The following is a 19,065-nucleotide window of genomic DNA, read 5'->3' on the forward strand; positions in this document are numbered from 1 at the left end:
CTAATGAGAACCTGCTGTGTAGCACAGGGAACTCTACTCAGTGCTCTGTTGTGACCTAAATGGGAAGGAAATCCAAAAAAGAGGGGATATATGTATATATATGACTGATACACTTTGCTGTACAGCAGAAACTAACACAACATTGTAAAGCAACTATACTCCAATAAAAATTAATTTTAAAAAAAGAAAAAGAAAAAAACCTAGGTTTTAGATTTATAACTTTATATATATTCAATATTAATTAAAACACAACGTAGAGTGGTCATTCCATGTATACAACCCTCTTTGGACATGAAAAGCCACCAGGTATCTAGGAGTCACCTCTGAGGGGTGAGGATGAGAGGAGGTAGAGGCGGGAATACTTTCCACTTAGACTCTTCTATTTCTTTTGGGAAAAAAATGCCAAGAAACAAATGGCCTAAAACTCACAGGCCTTGATGTACACAAACTGGTGGTGCTTCCAGGACAGCCCGGGAATCAATACAAGGAATAAACCCTTTACAAATTAAAGAGGATGCCACCAAACATGTTGGCAAAAATAGGCAATCACGTTGAACACTGAAAAAAATAACTCACGTAGTTTAAACACAAAAAAATTGAAAACAAAACCTCCCTTCTAGAATAAATGAGGACATCGGGGGGTGGGTATGTGTGTTCAGGTTAGGAAAATGCAATGCAAGTATCTCAGCAAACCATCAGGACAAACAGGGGAAAGCAGAGAGGTGAAAATTATTTTTGTAAAGCCTACCTGGTGTGAGGGCATCTTAGTTGGTAGATTAAATCTGGAATTTCCATCTGTGTTGGTACCCTACCCCTGAGGTGCCCAAAGCCTGTGCCACTGACACTCCCAGACCTCAGCCCTTGGGTTAGAGAGCTGCTGGCAGCCCTGATTTCTGACACCTGTTTATAATAATCTCTCTTTTTTTTTAATTCAAAGAACCGGGAGATTGGGATTGATATATATACACTAATAGGTATAAAATGGATAACTAATAAGAACCTGCTGTACAAAAAAATAAATAAAATTCAAAAAAAAATCCACATCTGTCATTATATCCTTCTAATTCCTTATGTAGTTTGTGTTTTCCCTTTTCCCTCTCTTGCTCACACTTAGTAGAGGTGGTCTTTCAAAAAAAAAAAAGAGTTCTTGGTTTTATTTATTGATTCTACCTTTTTGTTATTATGGCTTTATATTTTATTAATTTCTCATTTATCTGTATTGATTTCTTCCTTCCACCTAGAGTGCCTTACTTTGCTGTTATTTTCCTAGCTTTTTGGCTTGAATGATTTATTCACTCTCTTCCAACAATTTATTTTCTATTAAATGCATTGAAGACTTAGCCATATATCACAGATTTTGACATAGACAGTTCTCATGGCTAAGTGATCTTTAATTTTACTTTTCATTTCCTCTTGAAACAAGAATTATTTTTACATGTTCTCCCATTTCCAAACATCCAGAATTTGGCAACTATACCTTCCTTGTAATCCTTGTGTTCTATGATTTTACTTTGAGAAATCTGTTGGGTTTTTTTCCCATATCCCAATAAATAACTGATTATTGAAATTGTTTTAAAGAAATTTGAAATTAATTCTCAATTTGAGGAATGCAAATATCTATATGATTTACAATCAAAGTTAATAGTCATACTTTATGAAAATTCTCTATGAGCCTATTATTTAATTATCTGTTATTTTATGAGAAAGGTATGCGAAATCTACTCTGATTTTTGTCAGTTCTCTATGCATTGACAGCTTTTACCTTACATATTCAGATGCCATGTTAAATGATGCATAATGGTTCATAACTGCTGTAATTTCCTGATAGATTACATGATACATCTTTCTATAATTTTTTAAAACCTTCTTTTTCCTTTTAGTGGTCTCATAATTCACCTCTTCTAGAAAGTCCTTAAAACTTCTTGACCTATTAAATATTTCCATGCTTTTCACTACTGTAATAAAACAGATAATAGATTTTCTTTTTGTATTTTTTCTGTCACTCATTCAGGTTTGGGAGGGAAAGGAAGTAAACAAGAGGGGTCTCAGTCCAACAACCGAAACTGAAATTATTGAAATGTACTTTTAAACTTAACATCTCAACTGAATCATTTTATTAGTAATAAAGTTACACAAATATCTTTATCTATCAAGAGATTTTTAAAGTAATTTTAGGTATGCCAATGATGTTTAAATGTTCTATGTTTTTCAATCTTCAGAAACTAACTTTTTCCAAAAGCAAAACAAAATAAGCTTTCTATCAAGGCCTTAACATTTCTAGAAAATTAATTGTGCTCACCCAGAAAATAAGAAGCTCCCTGGAGGACAGTGTGGCCAGATCCAGGGTATCCTGAAGACAGTAACCCCTACACCCCCAAGGCACAGTCTGGGGCTGGACTTTCTTCCCCAGAATCTGCTGAAAGCTCTACTACCTGCTATAGCCTGTATCGTCCATGTTACACCTGAGGAAAGATGCTTTGCTTTCTCTCTGCCCTCTCTCACCTGGGGACTCTAATTATTAAAACTAGGCTATGTTTAAAGGTCCCAAAACAAAGGGGAAAGGACCTGAGGAAGCTGATAATTAGTGATGGTCCCACTTCTGCCTCCACCTAAACTACTTCACACAGTTGACCAGGAAGCTTGTTCAGGGACCGAGACTCTACAGTCTTCCTTTGTCATGTGTTAACAATCACGTCTGTGACGTGCTCATTGTATTTTTTAAATGCTTTCATACACGTTAATTTTTCTGCATAATTCTCAAAACATCCACATGAGGCAAGCAGAGCACATATTACCATCCTTGTGTCACCCGTCAGGAAACTCTGAAACCAGCTTATCCAAGTTGATTGACATGGCTGGTTCCAGTGGATAAAACTTACTTGTTATGCAGCTGCTGAAACACATGGGAACAGGGTCAGAGTCTTCCACACATTAAATCAATATTTATATATTCGAAGAGCCTCCTCCCAGTAATACATTTCGACTCTCCAAGATATTAAATCACAATCACTTTGGCCTACACTGTTTGCCAAGATGGACCATCTTTTGAGCATTCTGACTCTTGTCCACCAGAGGGAACCAGTTAGCCAATATCCCATCTCCCAAGGTCCAGGGTCTTTATTTGGATCTTGAAGTATGAAAGAACTGCCTTTTGGATTCCATAATCCACACCTGAATTCAAACATCCTAGATCCCCACTCTAATATCCTTTACAGTATCAGTATATATCACATCACAATGAAAGTCAAATTTATAAGATAATTTACATTAAAATGTTCTCTTACCCTTTCCATGTCAAGAAATTCATCATCTAGTTTCGTTCCTTCAACGCCACTTATTTTTTCACTAAACAGCTGTAGAAATAAACACAAGTAATTGTACTGTACAATCATTTGTTATCATAGTATTTTACCCAAATTATTACAAACAAAAACAAAAAAACTCAGGTTCAGCTTGTTGGATTTTTTTGAATTAAGTCATTTAAGAAAACTGTTGGAAGGAGTAACCATAGCTAAGAACATGGGAAGATACACATTCCTCACTCATTCAACAGATATTTATTATGCACCTACTATATGTAAAACACATGGTAGTTGCTCTAGTAGAAACATAAATAAGATTAATCCTGGTCATCCAGGAACCCACAGTTCAGCAAAAGAGTTCATATACCAACAGTCAACTAAATTACAAGGGAGAGGGCTTCCCTGGTGGCACAGTGCTTAAGAATCCACCTGCCAATGCAGGGGACACGGGTTCGAGCCCTGGTCCAGGAAGATCCCACATGCCGCAGAGCAACTAAGCCCGTGCACCACAGCTACTGAGCCTGCGCTCTAGAGCCCGCAAGCCACAACTACTGAGCCCGCAAGTCACAACTACTGAGCCCACACACCACAGCTACTGAAGCCCACGCGCCTAGAACCCAGGCGCCGCAACAAGAGAAGCCACCGCAATGAGAAGCCCGCGCACCGCAACGAAGAGTAGCCCCGGCTCGCTGCAACTAGAGAAAGCCCGCGTGCAGCAACGAAGACCCAACACAGCCAAAAATAAATAAATAAACTTATAAAATACAAGGGAGAAACAATAAGAATACAAAATAATAGTACAGAACACAAATTATTGTAAACATCTTAAGTGATAAGCATTTCAGTGATTCATAGAAAGGATTCTGCGAACCTACAGTGTAAAAGGTAAGGGTGGGATCCATCCAGGACTTGTTTCCTAGAAGGCTTGGCATCTGAACTGGCTTTTTAAGGACAGGGGACATTTCAACGGGCAGGACTGAAGGAAGGCCTTCTGGTGTGAGGCAGCATGAAAAACGACCCAGAGGCAGCAATTCGTAGGGCAGTGTCTCAGCCTTGGCACTCTGATACTTATATCAGATAATTCTTTGCTGAGGAGACTGTCCTGTGCATTGTAGGATGTTTAACAGCATCCCTGGCCTCTACCTACTAGAGACCGGCAGCACACACAACCCCTTTGTGAAAACCAACAATGTCTCTGGACAGTTGAGAACTACTGATATAGGACCAAGTGTACTCAAGAAACAGCAAGAAATTTGGTTTAACTGTAATGAATGGTACTCAAGGGAGAATGAAGGAAAATAAAAGCTGAAAGGTAGGCAGAGGCCAGACCACACAGATTCTCAAATGCCAAGGTAAAGAATATGATTGAGAAGTCCCTAGAGTTTCTGCATCAAACAATGCAGTTGGGAAACCTTTTAGAAAACCAACTTTGGCTCCAGTGTGGGTTGGATTAGAAAACAAGGAGACTGGATGAGCAGTAGAAAATATGTTAAGTCACTTTCTTTAGAAAAGTACACATCTACAGGATTTGTTTACACCTTTAAAATACTTATATGAATATAAAACTCAGTAGTAAAGGGAGGTGGATACCACCAATTAATGGTAAAAAAAAATTGTAGGTTGTTTTAAATGTTAAGTGTGGTTTTCTGCTACTACTTACACTACTACTATCAGACACACAGTGTTACGGTTTAATAGGAAGAATATACATGCAGACAGTATTTAACTTAAATTTGAGGTGTGAGAGGGAATTACTTGAAGAGAGATGAAAGATTACCAAAAAAAGGCTACAACTCCCCATCTTCCTTGTTTCTATGTCTTTGCCATCCCTCCTAGACAGAGCTGGAGTCTATTTCCACCTTAATGAATCGAGCTGGGCATGTGACTTGTTTTGACCCATTAAAAACAAGCCTAGGCCCTACAAGATCTTGTGTGCTTTCACTCGTTCTCTTGAAACCCTGCTGCCACCATGTGAACAGCCTGAGATAATTTGCTAGGTGGTGAGAGACAAGTGGTCCCAACACCTTCAGTCAGGACAACCAGTTAATTCCCCAAACCAGAGCTCTTTAGTTTGACCTGCAGCTGACTGCAGACACTGTGAAAGCCCAGCTGATACCAGCTTAATCTGCTGACCCATGGAAGCATGGGTCATTTACATGGTCATTGTTCTAGACCACTAAATGGTAGAGCACTTTGTTACTCAACAGAAGCTGACAGATACACTAAGACAACAGTTTTTGTTTTCAGGCTCAGTACTGAAGTCAGAGAGGATTATTCTAATGCCTTGATACCAGGGGTAACCTTCAACAAGAACAATTGAGAATCCCATTGCCATACACCAAGCAGTGTTTGAAACAGATATCCATCAATTAAGTCCCCCAAATCTCTTTTTGTTCAGTAGTGAAATCATTTAAAATATTGGTTCTTAACTTTGGAGGTAATTTTCTGAAAATTACACAACCACACCTGAGGAAAAACCCTCCACGTTCTGTTGCATGGCAAATTGCAAAAATGGCCATAATGCTTTGCAGTTCCTCCCATCAAGATATGGATTTTATTTCTCCACCCATAACTTGCTTTGGTCAATTGAATAGAATGTAAACAACCCTGTGTGAATATTGACTTTGGACCTTATAGATGCATTACAGCTATAAAGAGACTTGGTAGATACTTCTGCTCACTCTCTGAGGTCCACTGTGACCATCTCCATGTGAATAAGCCTGAGCTTGCCTGCTAGAGAATGAAAGACCACTTGGAACAGAGATAGCCATCCCAGCTGAGCCATCCCAGAGCACCAAAACCACAGCTCACCTGACCACTGACCACCAAGAGGTCAGTGAGCCTGAGCCCAGCTAAGATCAGCCAGACCAACAGACCCACCCAGTAAATCCCTGCTCAAATTGCTGACCTACAGAGTTGTGAACTAAATAAATGGGTTTTAAGTCACTGTTTGGGGGCAGTCTGTTACACAGCAAAACTGACTGATACAATTTCAGAGGGCTACTGGAACCACAGAAGCCCATGCATATATCCTTGTTTTAAAATATCCCTTTGAAAATCCTTCTAGTATTGAGAGTTAGACCTGAAACTTACCCAGCCTGAATCAGTTCTCACTGGTTCAGGTTATACTTGCTCTGTTTTTAGAAATCAGAGTGTCTAATAGAAGGAGTGCTCCCACTTTTAAGAACAGAAACTAATGAGATTAATAGTTGTTTCTTATTTGGAAGAAGACACCAATATGGGATTTTTTTCAACAGGAGTCATGGTTAAGAGTCATGATCATTCCTCTGTTTTTCCTGAATTCCCCAGTGATGTTCAGCTGTTTTGAAAAGTCAGCATAAATAGACGCATGGGGCTTCCCTGGTGGCGCAGTGGTTGAGAGTCCACCTGCCGATGCAGGGGACGCGGGTTCGTGCCCTGGTCCGGGAAGATCCCACATGCCACGGAGTGGCTGGGCCCATGAGCCATGGCTGCTGAGCCTGCACGTCTGGAGCCTGTGCTCCGCAACGGGAGAGGCCACGACAGTGAAAGGCCCGCGTACCGCAAAAAAAAAAAAAAAAAAAAGTCGCATGATATTAGCTCTTTAGACCACTTGATATTTAATTCTTCATCATTCAAGAAATATTGTTGAGCATCTACTATGTGATAGGGAGACATAAAGATAAGAAAGACAGGGGTGATCACTACAGGGCTCCTGACCTCATTCCAGAGTTACAGAAACTGCAGTCCTATTTCTTTTAAGTGTTGGAAACTATATATAAATACTGAAGCTTCTACTTCTGGTCAAAATGACTAGATAAACTCAACTATGATACATGGCCTATGTTCTCAATACATAGCAATGAAAGATTAAGTATCAAAAGAGAAAAGCAAAAAGATAAGCAATGCTTAAAAAGAGAATAAAGTTTTTGTATGGACAAGAAAAGGAACAGAAACACAATATGGCGAGCAGGGTTGAAGCCTCACTCTTGCTGAGCTTCTTGTCTGCCACAGGCTCTGGCAGCCAGCAGTCTGGTTCCTTTTGGGTAAAAAGGGATCTAAAGTGGTCCATGAGACAAGAACCTGGAATCAAGCCCTGCTCAAAGCCAGGGGATGGGCAGGAAAAGGAGGCTGGAAAAAATATCCAGATGCAAACCACTGTCTGAGGTTAGTATGTTTGGGAATCTGCAGGCTCATGGAGACTGGAGAGTAAAGAACCAATCAAGTCACCACCTCCACCCCTCACCAGCTCTGTGGCTAGATTGAGATATTCCCAATATCACCATAGAGCAGAAACCATCATTCAGCATCTGGGCCTTAGGAAGCGAGGTGGAAGAAATCACAACCACTAGATAGAAGGGTGCACAGAGGGATTACAAGTGACAAAAAGACCCCCTCCCCAATTAAAAGTTAGCCTCTAAATCTAAATTCTAAGGCCCATGAATCAATATAACATCAAGTAAGATAGCCAACAAAATCACAGATCACAACATGAATTTACTCCTGGTGAAAATACTTCTATGAAACAATCTGACAAAGACTTTATATGTTTAGACATTACCAATATGATAAATGAAGGAATAACTTCCATTAATAAAGAGCAAGTAATTACACAAAAGGAGGGGATTCTTAAATAGCTCTAAAAAATTAGGAATCTTGGAAATAAAAAAATAGATAGTCATGAAAATGAAAAATTCAAGAGATGATATAAACTCCAGACTGGGCATAATCAGAGAGAGAACTGGTAAACTGGAAAATATTACTAAGGAAACTCATCAAAGAACAAAACATTTTAAAGGACAAAGAAGTCTTACTTTTTTAATATGAAATGTCAATGAATATGGAGCATAAGTGAGAGGCTCCAAGATATACCTGATAAGCATTCCAGAAAAAAGGACATCATATGAGAGAATCAATATTTTGACTTAATAGCTCTTTTTTTCCTACAATTAAAGGAAGATATGAGTCTACAGTTTGAAAGTGCACTCAAGTGCTAAGCAAGGTAAATATTAACTCATACCTAGACACATCAAGATCTCAAGAATAAAAATTTCTAAAACTACCACAGGGGGAAAAACAAACAACCAAAGCAACAATAAAAATGACAGATTTCTCTTTGGCAAGAATAGACACCAGGATACAATGGAGGTAAAGCTTCAAAGTGCTGAGAAGAAGTAAGTGAAAATCTAGAATTTTATGTCTCCCTAAACTGTTGTTTAATAAAGAGAACAAAATAAAGATATATACAGACTATCACAGTCACTAATAAAAGTAATGCTAAAATACTTCATCAAGGAAATAAAAATTGAACCAAAATGGAAAGTATGGATCACAAGAAACAATGGTGAGAACAGGAACTGAAAAAGTATGGTGGTAAATGTAACTATTGATTAAAAAACAAACAAGCAAAAGGTAAAATTAAATCCTTAAGCAATAATAACACAAGGAGTGGGAAGGGTGTTCAGTGGATATATATTTTTTTTTTTTGCGGTACGCGGGCCTCTCACTGTTGTGGCCTCTCCCGTTGCAGAGCACAGGCTCCGGACACGCAGGCTCAGCGGCCATGGCTCACGGGCCCAGCTGCTCCGCGGCATGTGGGATCCTCCCAGACCGGGGCACGAACCCGCGTCCCCTGCATCGGCAGGCGGGCTCTCAACCACTGCGCCACCAGGGAAGCCCTCAGTGGATATTTTGAACAGGCTAAGGTTTGTCTGTGTTCAGGAGGAGGTGGGAAATGGGCATAAATGTAACACTGTTATAATAATGTATGAGAAGTATCTGCTTTATATAATTAATGGTAGCTACTAAAAGCACAAAAAAATAATATACATATAATACTATGTGGGTTATAACATAGTATCCATACCAGCACATTTGGAAAATCAGTGCTTTCCAATCCAAAAGAAAACAAAGGCAAAGGATATGGAGGGGAACATAAAAGATGACCAGTGGAAACTACAAAATAAGACAGTAATCAGAAGTCCAAATAAATTAGTAATCATTACCTATGTAAATCAATTCAATTCAACCCATGAAAGGATAATTAATAGAGTAGATTTTTTAAATCCAGCTATATAAAGCTTTTAAGAGACACACCTAAAACACAACGCACAGAAAGAGTGAAAACAGATAAATTATACATACTAGGAAAATACCAATCAAACTAAACCCGGACAACAATAATATCAAACAAAAAAGACTTTAAGGCAAAGCATTAATAAGGATAGAGACTTAACCTAATAATAAAAGGAGCAATCCACCAAAGTTCTGTTATAATATAGTCCACCTAACAGCATAACTTCAGAAAAAAAAAAAAAGTAAAGCAAAAACTGAAAGAAATAACTGAAACTAACAAATCCACAATCATTATGGGGATTTTAACACAACTCTATTAGAAAACTGACAGATTTAAAAAAAAAAAAACTTGGAAGGGATATAGATGGTTTGAATGATCAAATTAATAACCCTAATCAAATATGCACGAATACATAAATCCCTCCGGTCAATAAACAGACAATGTAGAGTCTCTGCAAGTATAGATAGAACATCAGAAACACTGACCATTTACTAGGTCACAAATCAGTCAGTACCACAAAGAACATATTTTTAACCATAATGCAATTAAATTAGAAATCTACAATATAAATAACTATGTAGGTATAAAATTTTAGAATTCAGTCCTAAATTACGATGAGTTTCAAAGAGATGCAGCGAAAGCAGTGTTGAGAAAGCACTGTATTACTGTATTTTTTTAAAAATTCATTTTTTTAAAAAAACACCTCAGTGTTTCAAACTGACACATATCATTCAATCTAATTCAACAAATATCTGAAAGTCTACCAACTAGGTCAATACGCTAGAGATACAAAGATCAATCAATCTACATTCCAGCCACTTACAGGCCCATTGAGAAGCAAAATTAAATGCCCACAACACAATGAGATGCAGATAATAGAGATGCAGAATTTGCTGTTCAAACTCAGGTGCAAGAAAGCAAATTAAATGGATGAAAAGATGCCAAGAAATTTCCAGAAATGAGCCTAGAAGAATATATGGAGTGCACCAAGGAGACTAGAGAAGAAGTGGCATTTCTGGCAGAGAGAATAGCATAGGCAAAGGCATACCTTATTGAAATATACATATATATATGGGCTTCCCTGGTGGCGTAGTCGTTATGAATCTGCCTGCCAACGCAGGGGACACGGGTTTGAGCCCTGGTCTGGGAAGATCCACATGCCGCGGAGCAACTAAGCCCATGGGCCACACTACTGAGCCGGCGCTCTAGAGCCCGTGAGCCACAAGTACTGAGCCCAGGTGCCACAACTACTGAAGCCCGCGCGCCTAGAGCCCGGGCTCTGCAATGAGAAGACACTGCAATGAGAAGCCCGCACACCGCAAGGAAGAGTAGCCCCCGCTCGCTGCAACTAGAGAAAGCCCGCACACAGCAACGAAGACCCAAAGCGGCCAAAAATAAATAAATTAATTAAAATATATATATATATATATATATATATATGAAGGCACTTAGGAAACAGCATAACAATACAATAAAGATAATGAAAATGGAAATCTGACCCCAAATGAAAATGAACATACAAGCATATAGGCAGAGGTCAGATAATGAGGCTGAATTCAATCCTGTGGGCAATGGATTTTTAAGCAGGTGAGTGATATGACTGGGTCTGCATTTCAGGAATATTACTTGAATGGTCCATGGGAGAATACACTGCAGGGGAACCAGAAGGTGGACAAGGAGATCCACTGGGAGATAAGACGGGACACACACAAGATGAAGAGGTAGACTGGGGAATAGTGTCCAAATTTCACTCTAAAACTCTCCTATCTTCTTCAACTTTAAACACAAGTTGCCCTCACCTATTCAGCTTCTCCATGCCCAAACACTGCCTCTGACCTGGGCTTACTAGATGGAACTTGCGAATCTAAAATACACATAACTAAGGGAATGTGTCTCGTGTGGTCTTCCCCTGGTGAGAAAGAGGATTATGCTGCAAATTAGACCTATCCCAGGATTGCGGGTTGCTATAATCAGAGATAAATCTTCATTCACTATCTACTTCTTGGTAGGCTCCAATTTTGTCAATAACAGGAAAATAAAAACCATTTTCAAAGACTACAATCAAGCAGTGATGTAAAAGAAATTTATTTGGGGGACATGGAGCTTTTGCATTTGGCTTTTCATCTAGATGTGCTGGGGTTTTAGTGGTAAATGTTAACACAGCCTTGGCTTTATTCTTGTGCAAAAATCTGTTTTCAAAGACCTTGGCTTCTCTACCTTCTACCCTTTTATGAAGCAAGAAAGTAAACAGCAAGAAAGCCAGAACCTAGGAGAAAATGTAAAAAAGCAAATTTTATAGCTCAGGATTTTAGAATGTGCTCTAGAACTGTATTTTCCAATATGTGTTCCACAAAACACTAGCGGCACAGGGTATGAGTAAAGGTCAGACAAAAGAACAGCTCTTTCACCATATAAGTTTGGAAACATGGGGATAAACAAAATTAAGCAGATTTCTTTACTAAAACACTTTTCCGAGACTTTAAAATGTAAATGGGCATTGCAGATTTCCAAGGGGGTGCATATAAGATAGAGCATTTCCCAACCTTATGTGGTCATGGGAGATGTCTCATACAAGGAAAAATCTCAGTGGAGATTTTGAGAAGTCCTGAAACAAAAATTTCACCTTCTCTACTAGTTCCTTTTTTTTTTTTTCCTTCTTTCAACCATTTAGTAGCTATGCTCTGCTCTTATCAGCTTGGAAAATATGGCACTACTCAAGTATAAATATAAATAATTAAGGAGACTTGTAAGTTGTTAACATTAGGAGATGAGCACAAGGTATTTGTGAGCTCTCTGTACTATTTTTGCAACTTTTCTGTAAGTTTAAAATTATGTCAAAATATAAAATTTTTTTAAATCTCTGAAGGCTTCAGAGAGCAACCAAGGCAATCAGGATCTGAGGGGCCAAAATCATGAAGAAGGGAAATGCACCGAGAAGAGCCATGCATTCACAGCTGCTTTTCCCCTTTGGGGAAATTCCTGCCTTGCAACACACGATGTAAAAAATCTGAACAGAAAGCGTTAGCCTAGAACCTGCAGCAGTCTCACTGGGCTGGGGAGAGGAAAATTGAAGTGTGCTGCAACCTAGGAAACCAGGATAGAAGAGGCCAAAATTCCAGGAAAATAAGGAGACATAAAGAAGTAAACCCGACAGGTTCTGTGCAATTTCCTCTCAAGGCTTTTGATAATTCTTAAGCTGTATATGCACAAAGCAAGATGCTAAGCTACCAGTACTAAGAGGCTGCTAGAAGGCTAAAGATCTAAGCGGAGATTTCTGCATTATCACAGTGATCAAGAGACAAAATTAGAGCTCACGATGCCCAATAACGAGGAACCTCAGTAAATGGGTTTTGGGTTCAAACCCTGAAGGCCTAAGGCCCAGGACTAACTGCAAGGTAGAAAGAGACATGCCCTCACAAAGCCTGATATGTAAACTTGAATCATTACAATCCCTGTTTGCATCAAGATTCTTGACCTTTACCCTCATTATGTGCCAGAATAAAATTTCTCTCTGGAGGAAATCTTCACGTATAGTATCTGCCATTAAAATAAAAAATCATCTAGCATGCCAGAAGACCGAACCAAACAACTGAAAATTAAGAAAAAGAAAATCCAATAGGCAATCCCAATACTGACATCAAAACTATCTTTAAGATAGCTATGATTAATAAACCCACAGCTAACATCATACTGAGTTGTCAAAAATGGAAAGCTATCCCTCTAAATTAGGATCAAGACAAGGATGCCCACTCTCCCCACTCTCATTCAACATGGTATTGAAGGCCTAACCAGAGCAATTAGGCAAAGAAAAGAAATAAATGGCATCCATATTGGAAAGGAAGAAGTCAAACTGTCACAATTTGTGGATGCCACAATTTTATATATAGAAAACCCTAAAGATTTCACATAAAAACTATTAGAAATAATAAACAAACACAGTAAAGTTGCAGGGTATATTATCAACATAAAAAAGACTGTTGTGTTTCTATATGCTAACCACAAGCCAACAGAAAAAGAAATTAAGAAAACAATCCCAGGGGACCTTCAAGATGGCAGAGGAGTAAGACGTGGAGATCACCTTCCTCCCCACAAATACATCAGAAATACATCTACCTGTGGAACAACTCCTACAGAACACCTCCTGAACGCTGGCAGAAGACCTCAGACTTCCCAAAAGGCAAGAAAATCCCCATATACTTTGGTAGGGCAAAAGAGAAAAGAAAAAACAGAGACAAAAGAATAGGGATGGGACCTGTACCTCTGTGAGGGAGCTGCGAAGGAGGAAAAGTTTCCACACACTAGGAAGCCCCTTCATTGGCGGACATGGTGGGTGGGCGGTGGGGGGAAGCTTTGGAGCCATGGAGGAGAGCTCAGCAACAGGGGTGCAGAGGGCAAAGCGGATAGATTCCCGCACAGAGGATCGGTTCCAGCCAGCACTCATCAGCCTGAGAAGCTTGTCTGCTCACCTGCTGGGGCGGGTGGGGGCTGGGAGCTGAGGGTCTGGCTTTGGAGGTCAGACCCCAGGGAGAGGACTGGGGTGGGCTGCGTGGAGACAGCCTGAGGGAGCTAGTGCCCCACAGCTAGCGGGAGGGAGTCCGGGAAAAAGTCCGGACCTGCCGAAGAGGCAAGAGACCATTGTTTTGGGGTGCATGAGGAGAGAGGATTCCTTCCCCGTCTGCCCACAGAAGGCAGAGCACTGCCTCAACGAGCTCCAGAGACGGGCATGAGCCGTGGCTATCAGCTTGGACCCAAGAGATGGGTCCAAGAGAGAACGCTAACACTGTTGCTGCAGCCACCAAGAATCCTGTGTGCAAGCATGGGTCACTATCCACACTCCCCACCGGAAGCCTGTGCAGCCCGCCACTGCCAGGGTCCTGTGATCCAGGGACAACTTCCCCGGGAGAATACACGGGGTGCCTCAGGCTGTTGCAATGTCACAGCGGCCTCTACCACCACAGGCTCACCGCACATTCCAATTATGACTACCGTACCCGTCCCTCCCCACAGCCTGAGTGAGCCAGAGCCCCCTAATCAGCCGCTGCTTTAAACCCCTCCAGTCTGGGCAGGAACAGATGCCTGAGGGAGACCTACACGCAGAGATGGGGCCAAAACCAAAGCTGAACCCTGGGAGCTGTGTGAACAAAGAAGAGAAAGAGAAATCTCTCCCAGCAGTCTCAGGAGCAGCAGATTAAATCCCCACAATCAACAGCCTCAGGAGCAGTGGGTTAAATCTCCACCATCAACCTGATGTATGTACCCTGCATCTGTGGAATACCTGAATAGACAACGGACAGTCCCAGTGAACTTTGGGAGCAATTGTAGACTTGGGGTTTGCTGTCTGTGACTGATTTGTTTCTGATATTTATGTTTATCTTAGTTTATCTTAGTTTAGTTTTTAGTGCTTTTTATAATTGGTGGATTTGTTTACTGGTTTGGTTGCTCTCTTTTTTATTTATTTTTTTTTTACATGAATTTTTTTCTTTCTTTTTCTCTCCCTTTTCTTCTCAGCCGTGTGGCTGAAAGGGTCTTGGTGCTCCAGCCTGGTGTCAGGCCTGAGCCTCTGAGGTGGGAGAGCTGAGTTCAGGACACTGGACCACCAGAGACCTCCCAGCCCCACATAATATCAATAGGCTAGAGCTCTTCCAGATATCTCTGTCTCAACACTAAGACCCAGTTCCAGCCAACGGCCAGCAGGCTCCAGTGCTGGACGCCCCATGCCAAACAACTAGTAAGACAGGAACACAACCTCACCCGTTAGCAAAGAGGCTGTCTAAAATCATACTAAGTTCACAGACGCCCCAAAACACACCACCAGACGCAGCCCTGCCCACCAGAAAGACAAGATCCAGCCCCACCCACCAGAACACAGGCACCAGTCCCCTCCACCAGGAAGCCTACACAAACCACTGAGCCAACCTCACTCACTGGGGTCAGACACCAAAAACAATGGGAACTATGAACCTGCAGCCTAAGCAAAATGAGAAGACAGAGAAATTCACAGCAGATGAAGGAGCAAGGTAAAAAGCCACCAGACTAAACAAATGAGGAAATAGGCAGTCTACCTGAAAAAGAATTCAGAGTAATGATAGTAAACATGATCCCAAATCTTGGAACTAGAATGGAGAAAACAGAAGAAACATTTAACAAGGCCCTTATAGAACTATAGAGCAAACAAACAATGATGAACAATCCAATAAATGAAATTAAAAATTCTCTAGAAGGAATCAGCAGCAGAATAACTGAGCCACAAGAACAGGTAAGTGACCTGGAAGATAAAACAGTGGAAATAACTACCGCAGAGCAGAGTAAAGAAAAAAGAATGAAAAGAACTGAGGACAATCTCAGAGACCTATGGGACAACATTAAACACACCAACATTTGAATTATAGGGGTCCCAGAAGAAGAAGAGAAAAAGAAAGGGTCTGAGAAAATATTTAAAGAGACTACAGTTGAAAAGTTCCCTAACATGGGAAAGGAAATAGTCAATCAAGTCCAGGAAGCACAGAGAGTCCCGTACAGGATAAATCCAAGGAGAAACATGCCAAGATGCGTATTAATCAAACTATCAAAAATTAAATACAAAGAAAAAATATTAAAAGCAGCAAGGGAAAAGCAACAAATAACGTACAAGGGAATCCCCATAAGGTTAATAGCTGATTTTTCAGCAGAAACTCTGCAAGCCAGAAGGGAGTAGCAGGACATGTTTAAAGTGATGAAAGGGAAAAAGCTACAACCAAGATTACTCTACCGGCAAGGATCTCATTCAGACTTGACGGAGAAATTAAAACCTTAACAGACAAGCAAAAGTTAAGAGAATTCAGCACCACCAAACCAGCTTTACAACAAATGCTAAAGGAACTTCTTTAGGCAGAAAAAACAAGACAAGGAAAAGACCTACAGTAACAAACCCAAACAATTAAGAAAATGGGAATAGGAACATACATATCGATAATTACCTTAAGTGTAAATGGATTAAATGCTCCAACCAAAAGACACAGGCTTGCTGAATGGATACAAAAATAAGAGTCATATATATGCTGTCTACAAGAGACCCACGTCAGATCTAGGGCCACATACAGAATGAAAGTGAGGAGAAGGAAACAGGTATTCCAGGCAAGTGGAAATCAAAAGAAAGCTGGAGTACAAAACAGAATTTAAAATAAAGACTATTACAAGAGACAAAGAAGGACACTACATAATGATCAAGGGATCAATCCAAGAAGAAGATATAACAATTGTAAATATTTATGCACCCAACATAGGAGTACCTCAATACATAAGGCAAACTCTAACAGCCATAAAAGGGGAAATTGAGAGTAACACAATAGGGGTCTTTAACACCCCAGTTTCCCCAAAGGACAGATCATCCAAAATGAAAATAAATAAGGAAACACAGCTTTAGATGACACATTAAACAAGATGGATTTAATTGATATTTATAAGACATTCCATCCAAAATCAACAGAATACACTTTCTTCTCAAGTGCTCATGGAACATTCTCCAGGAGAGATCACATCTTGGGTCACAAATCAAGCCTTGGTAAATTTAAGAAAATTGAAATAGTATCAAGTATCTTTTCCAACCACAACGTTATGAGATTAGATATCAATTACAGGGAAAAAACTGTAAAAATTACAAACACATGGAGATTAAACAATACGCTACTGGGCTTCCCTGGTGGCGCAGTGGTTGAGAGTCCGCCTGCTGATGCAGGGGACATGGGTTTGTGCCCCGGTGCAGGAAGATCCCACATGCCATGGAGTGGCTAGGCCCGTGAGCCATGGCCGCTGAGCCTGCGCTTCCAGAGCCTGTGCTCCACAACGGGAGAGGCCACAACAGTGAGAGGTCCGCATACCACAAAAAACAAAAGAAAGAAAGAAAGAAAAAAAAAAACCAATATGCTACTAAATAACCAAGAGATCACTGAAGAAATCAAAGAGGAAATCAAAACATACCTAGAAACAAATGACAATGAAAACACAACGACCCAAAACCTATGGGATGCAGCAAAAGCAGTACTGAGGGAAGTTTATAGCAATACAATATTACCTCAAGAAACAAGAAACACCTCAAATAAACAACCTAACCTTACACCTAAAGCAATTAGAGAAAGAAGAACAAAAAAAACCCCAAGTTAGCAGAAGGAAAGAAATCATAAAGATCAGATCAGAAATAAATGAAAAAGAAATGAAGAAAATGATAGCAAAGATCAATAAAACTAAAAGCTGGTTCTTTGAGAAGATAAACAAAATTGATAAACCATTAGCCAGACTCATCAAGAAAAAAAGGGAGAAGACTCAAATCAACAGAATTAGAAATGAAAAAAGAGAAGTTACAACTGACACTGCAGAAATGCAAAGGATCATGAGAGATTACACAGGCAAGCAAGATTACACAAGCAACTGTATGCCAATAAAATGGACAACCTGGAAGCCTGGACAAATTCTTAGAAAAGCACAACCTTCCAAGACTGAACCAGGAAGAAATAGAAAATATAAACAGACCAATCACAAGCACTGAAATTGAGACTGTGATTAAAAGTCTTCCAACAAACAAAAGCCCAGGACCAGATGGCTTCACAGGCGAATTCTATCAAACGTTTAGAGAAGATCTAACACCTATCCTTCTCCAACTCTTCCAAAATACAGCAGAGGGAGGAACACTCCCAAATTCATTCTACAAGGCCACCATCACCCTGATACGAAAACCAGACAAAAATGTCACAAAGAAAGAAAACTAGAGGTCAATAACACTAATGAACATAGATGCAAAAATCCTCAACAGAATACTAGCAAAAAGAATCCAACAGCACATTAAAAGGATCATACACCATGATCAAGTGGGGGTTTATCCCAGGAATGCAAGGATTCTTCAATATACGCAAATCAATCAACATGATACAGCATATTAACAAATTGGAGGAGAAAACCCATATGATCATCTCAATAGCTGCAGAAAAAGTTTTTGACAAAATTCAACACTGATGTATGATAAAAACTCTCCTGAAAGTAGGCATAGAAGGAACCTACCTCAACATAACAAAGGCCATGTATGACAAACCCACAGCAAACATAATTCTCAATGGTGAAAAACTGAAACCATTTCCTCTAAGATCAGGAACAAGACAAGGTTGCCCACTCTCACCATTATTATTCAACACAGTTTTGGAAGTTGTAGCTACAGCAATCAGAGAAGAAAAAGGAATAAAAGGAATCCAAATCAGAAAAGAAGAAGTAAAACTGTCAGTCTGCAGGTACCATAATACTATACATAGAGAATCCTAAAGATACCACCAGAAAACTACTAGAGCTAATCAATGAATTTGGTAAAGTTTCAGGATACAAAATTAATGCACAGAGATCTCTTCCATTCTTATACACTAACGAGGAAAAATCTGAAAGAGAAATTAAAGAAACACTTCCATTTACCATTGCAACAAGAAGAATAAAATACCTAGGGATAAACCTACCTAAGGAGACAAAAGACCTGTATGCAGAAAACAATGACACTGATGAAAGAAATTAAAGACAATACAAACATATGGAGAGATATACCATTTTCTTGGATTGGAAGAATCAACATTGTGAAAATGAGTATACTATCCAAAGCAATCTACAGATTCAATGCAATCCCTATCAAACTGCCAATGGCATTCTTCACAGAACTAGAACAAAAAATTTCACAATTTGTATGGAAACACAAAAGAC

General features: G+C 39.8%; 1 protein-coding gene across 1 annotated transcript in view; it reads right to left on the reverse strand.

Annotated features, from left to right (window-relative positions):
* Positions 1–19,065, reverse strand: part of SH3GL3 (SH3 domain containing GRB2 like 3, endophilin A3) — a 144,358-nt gene that overhangs the window by 53,142 nt on the left and 72,151 nt on the right. The window contains exon 2 of the mRNA XM_032622847.1: positions 3,285–3,353. Coding sequence (XP_032478738.1) covers positions 3,285–3,353 — 69 coding nt within the window. The remainder of the gene's footprint in view (positions 1–3,284; positions 3,354–19,065) is intronic.

The sequence above is a fragment of the Phocoena sinus genome, chromosome 2, assembly GCF_008692025.1.
Source record: "Phocoena sinus isolate mPhoSin1 chromosome 2, mPhoSin1.pri, whole genome shotgun sequence".
Classification (NCBI taxonomy): Eukaryota; Metazoa; Chordata; class Mammalia; order Artiodactyla; family Phocoenidae; genus Phocoena; species Phocoena sinus.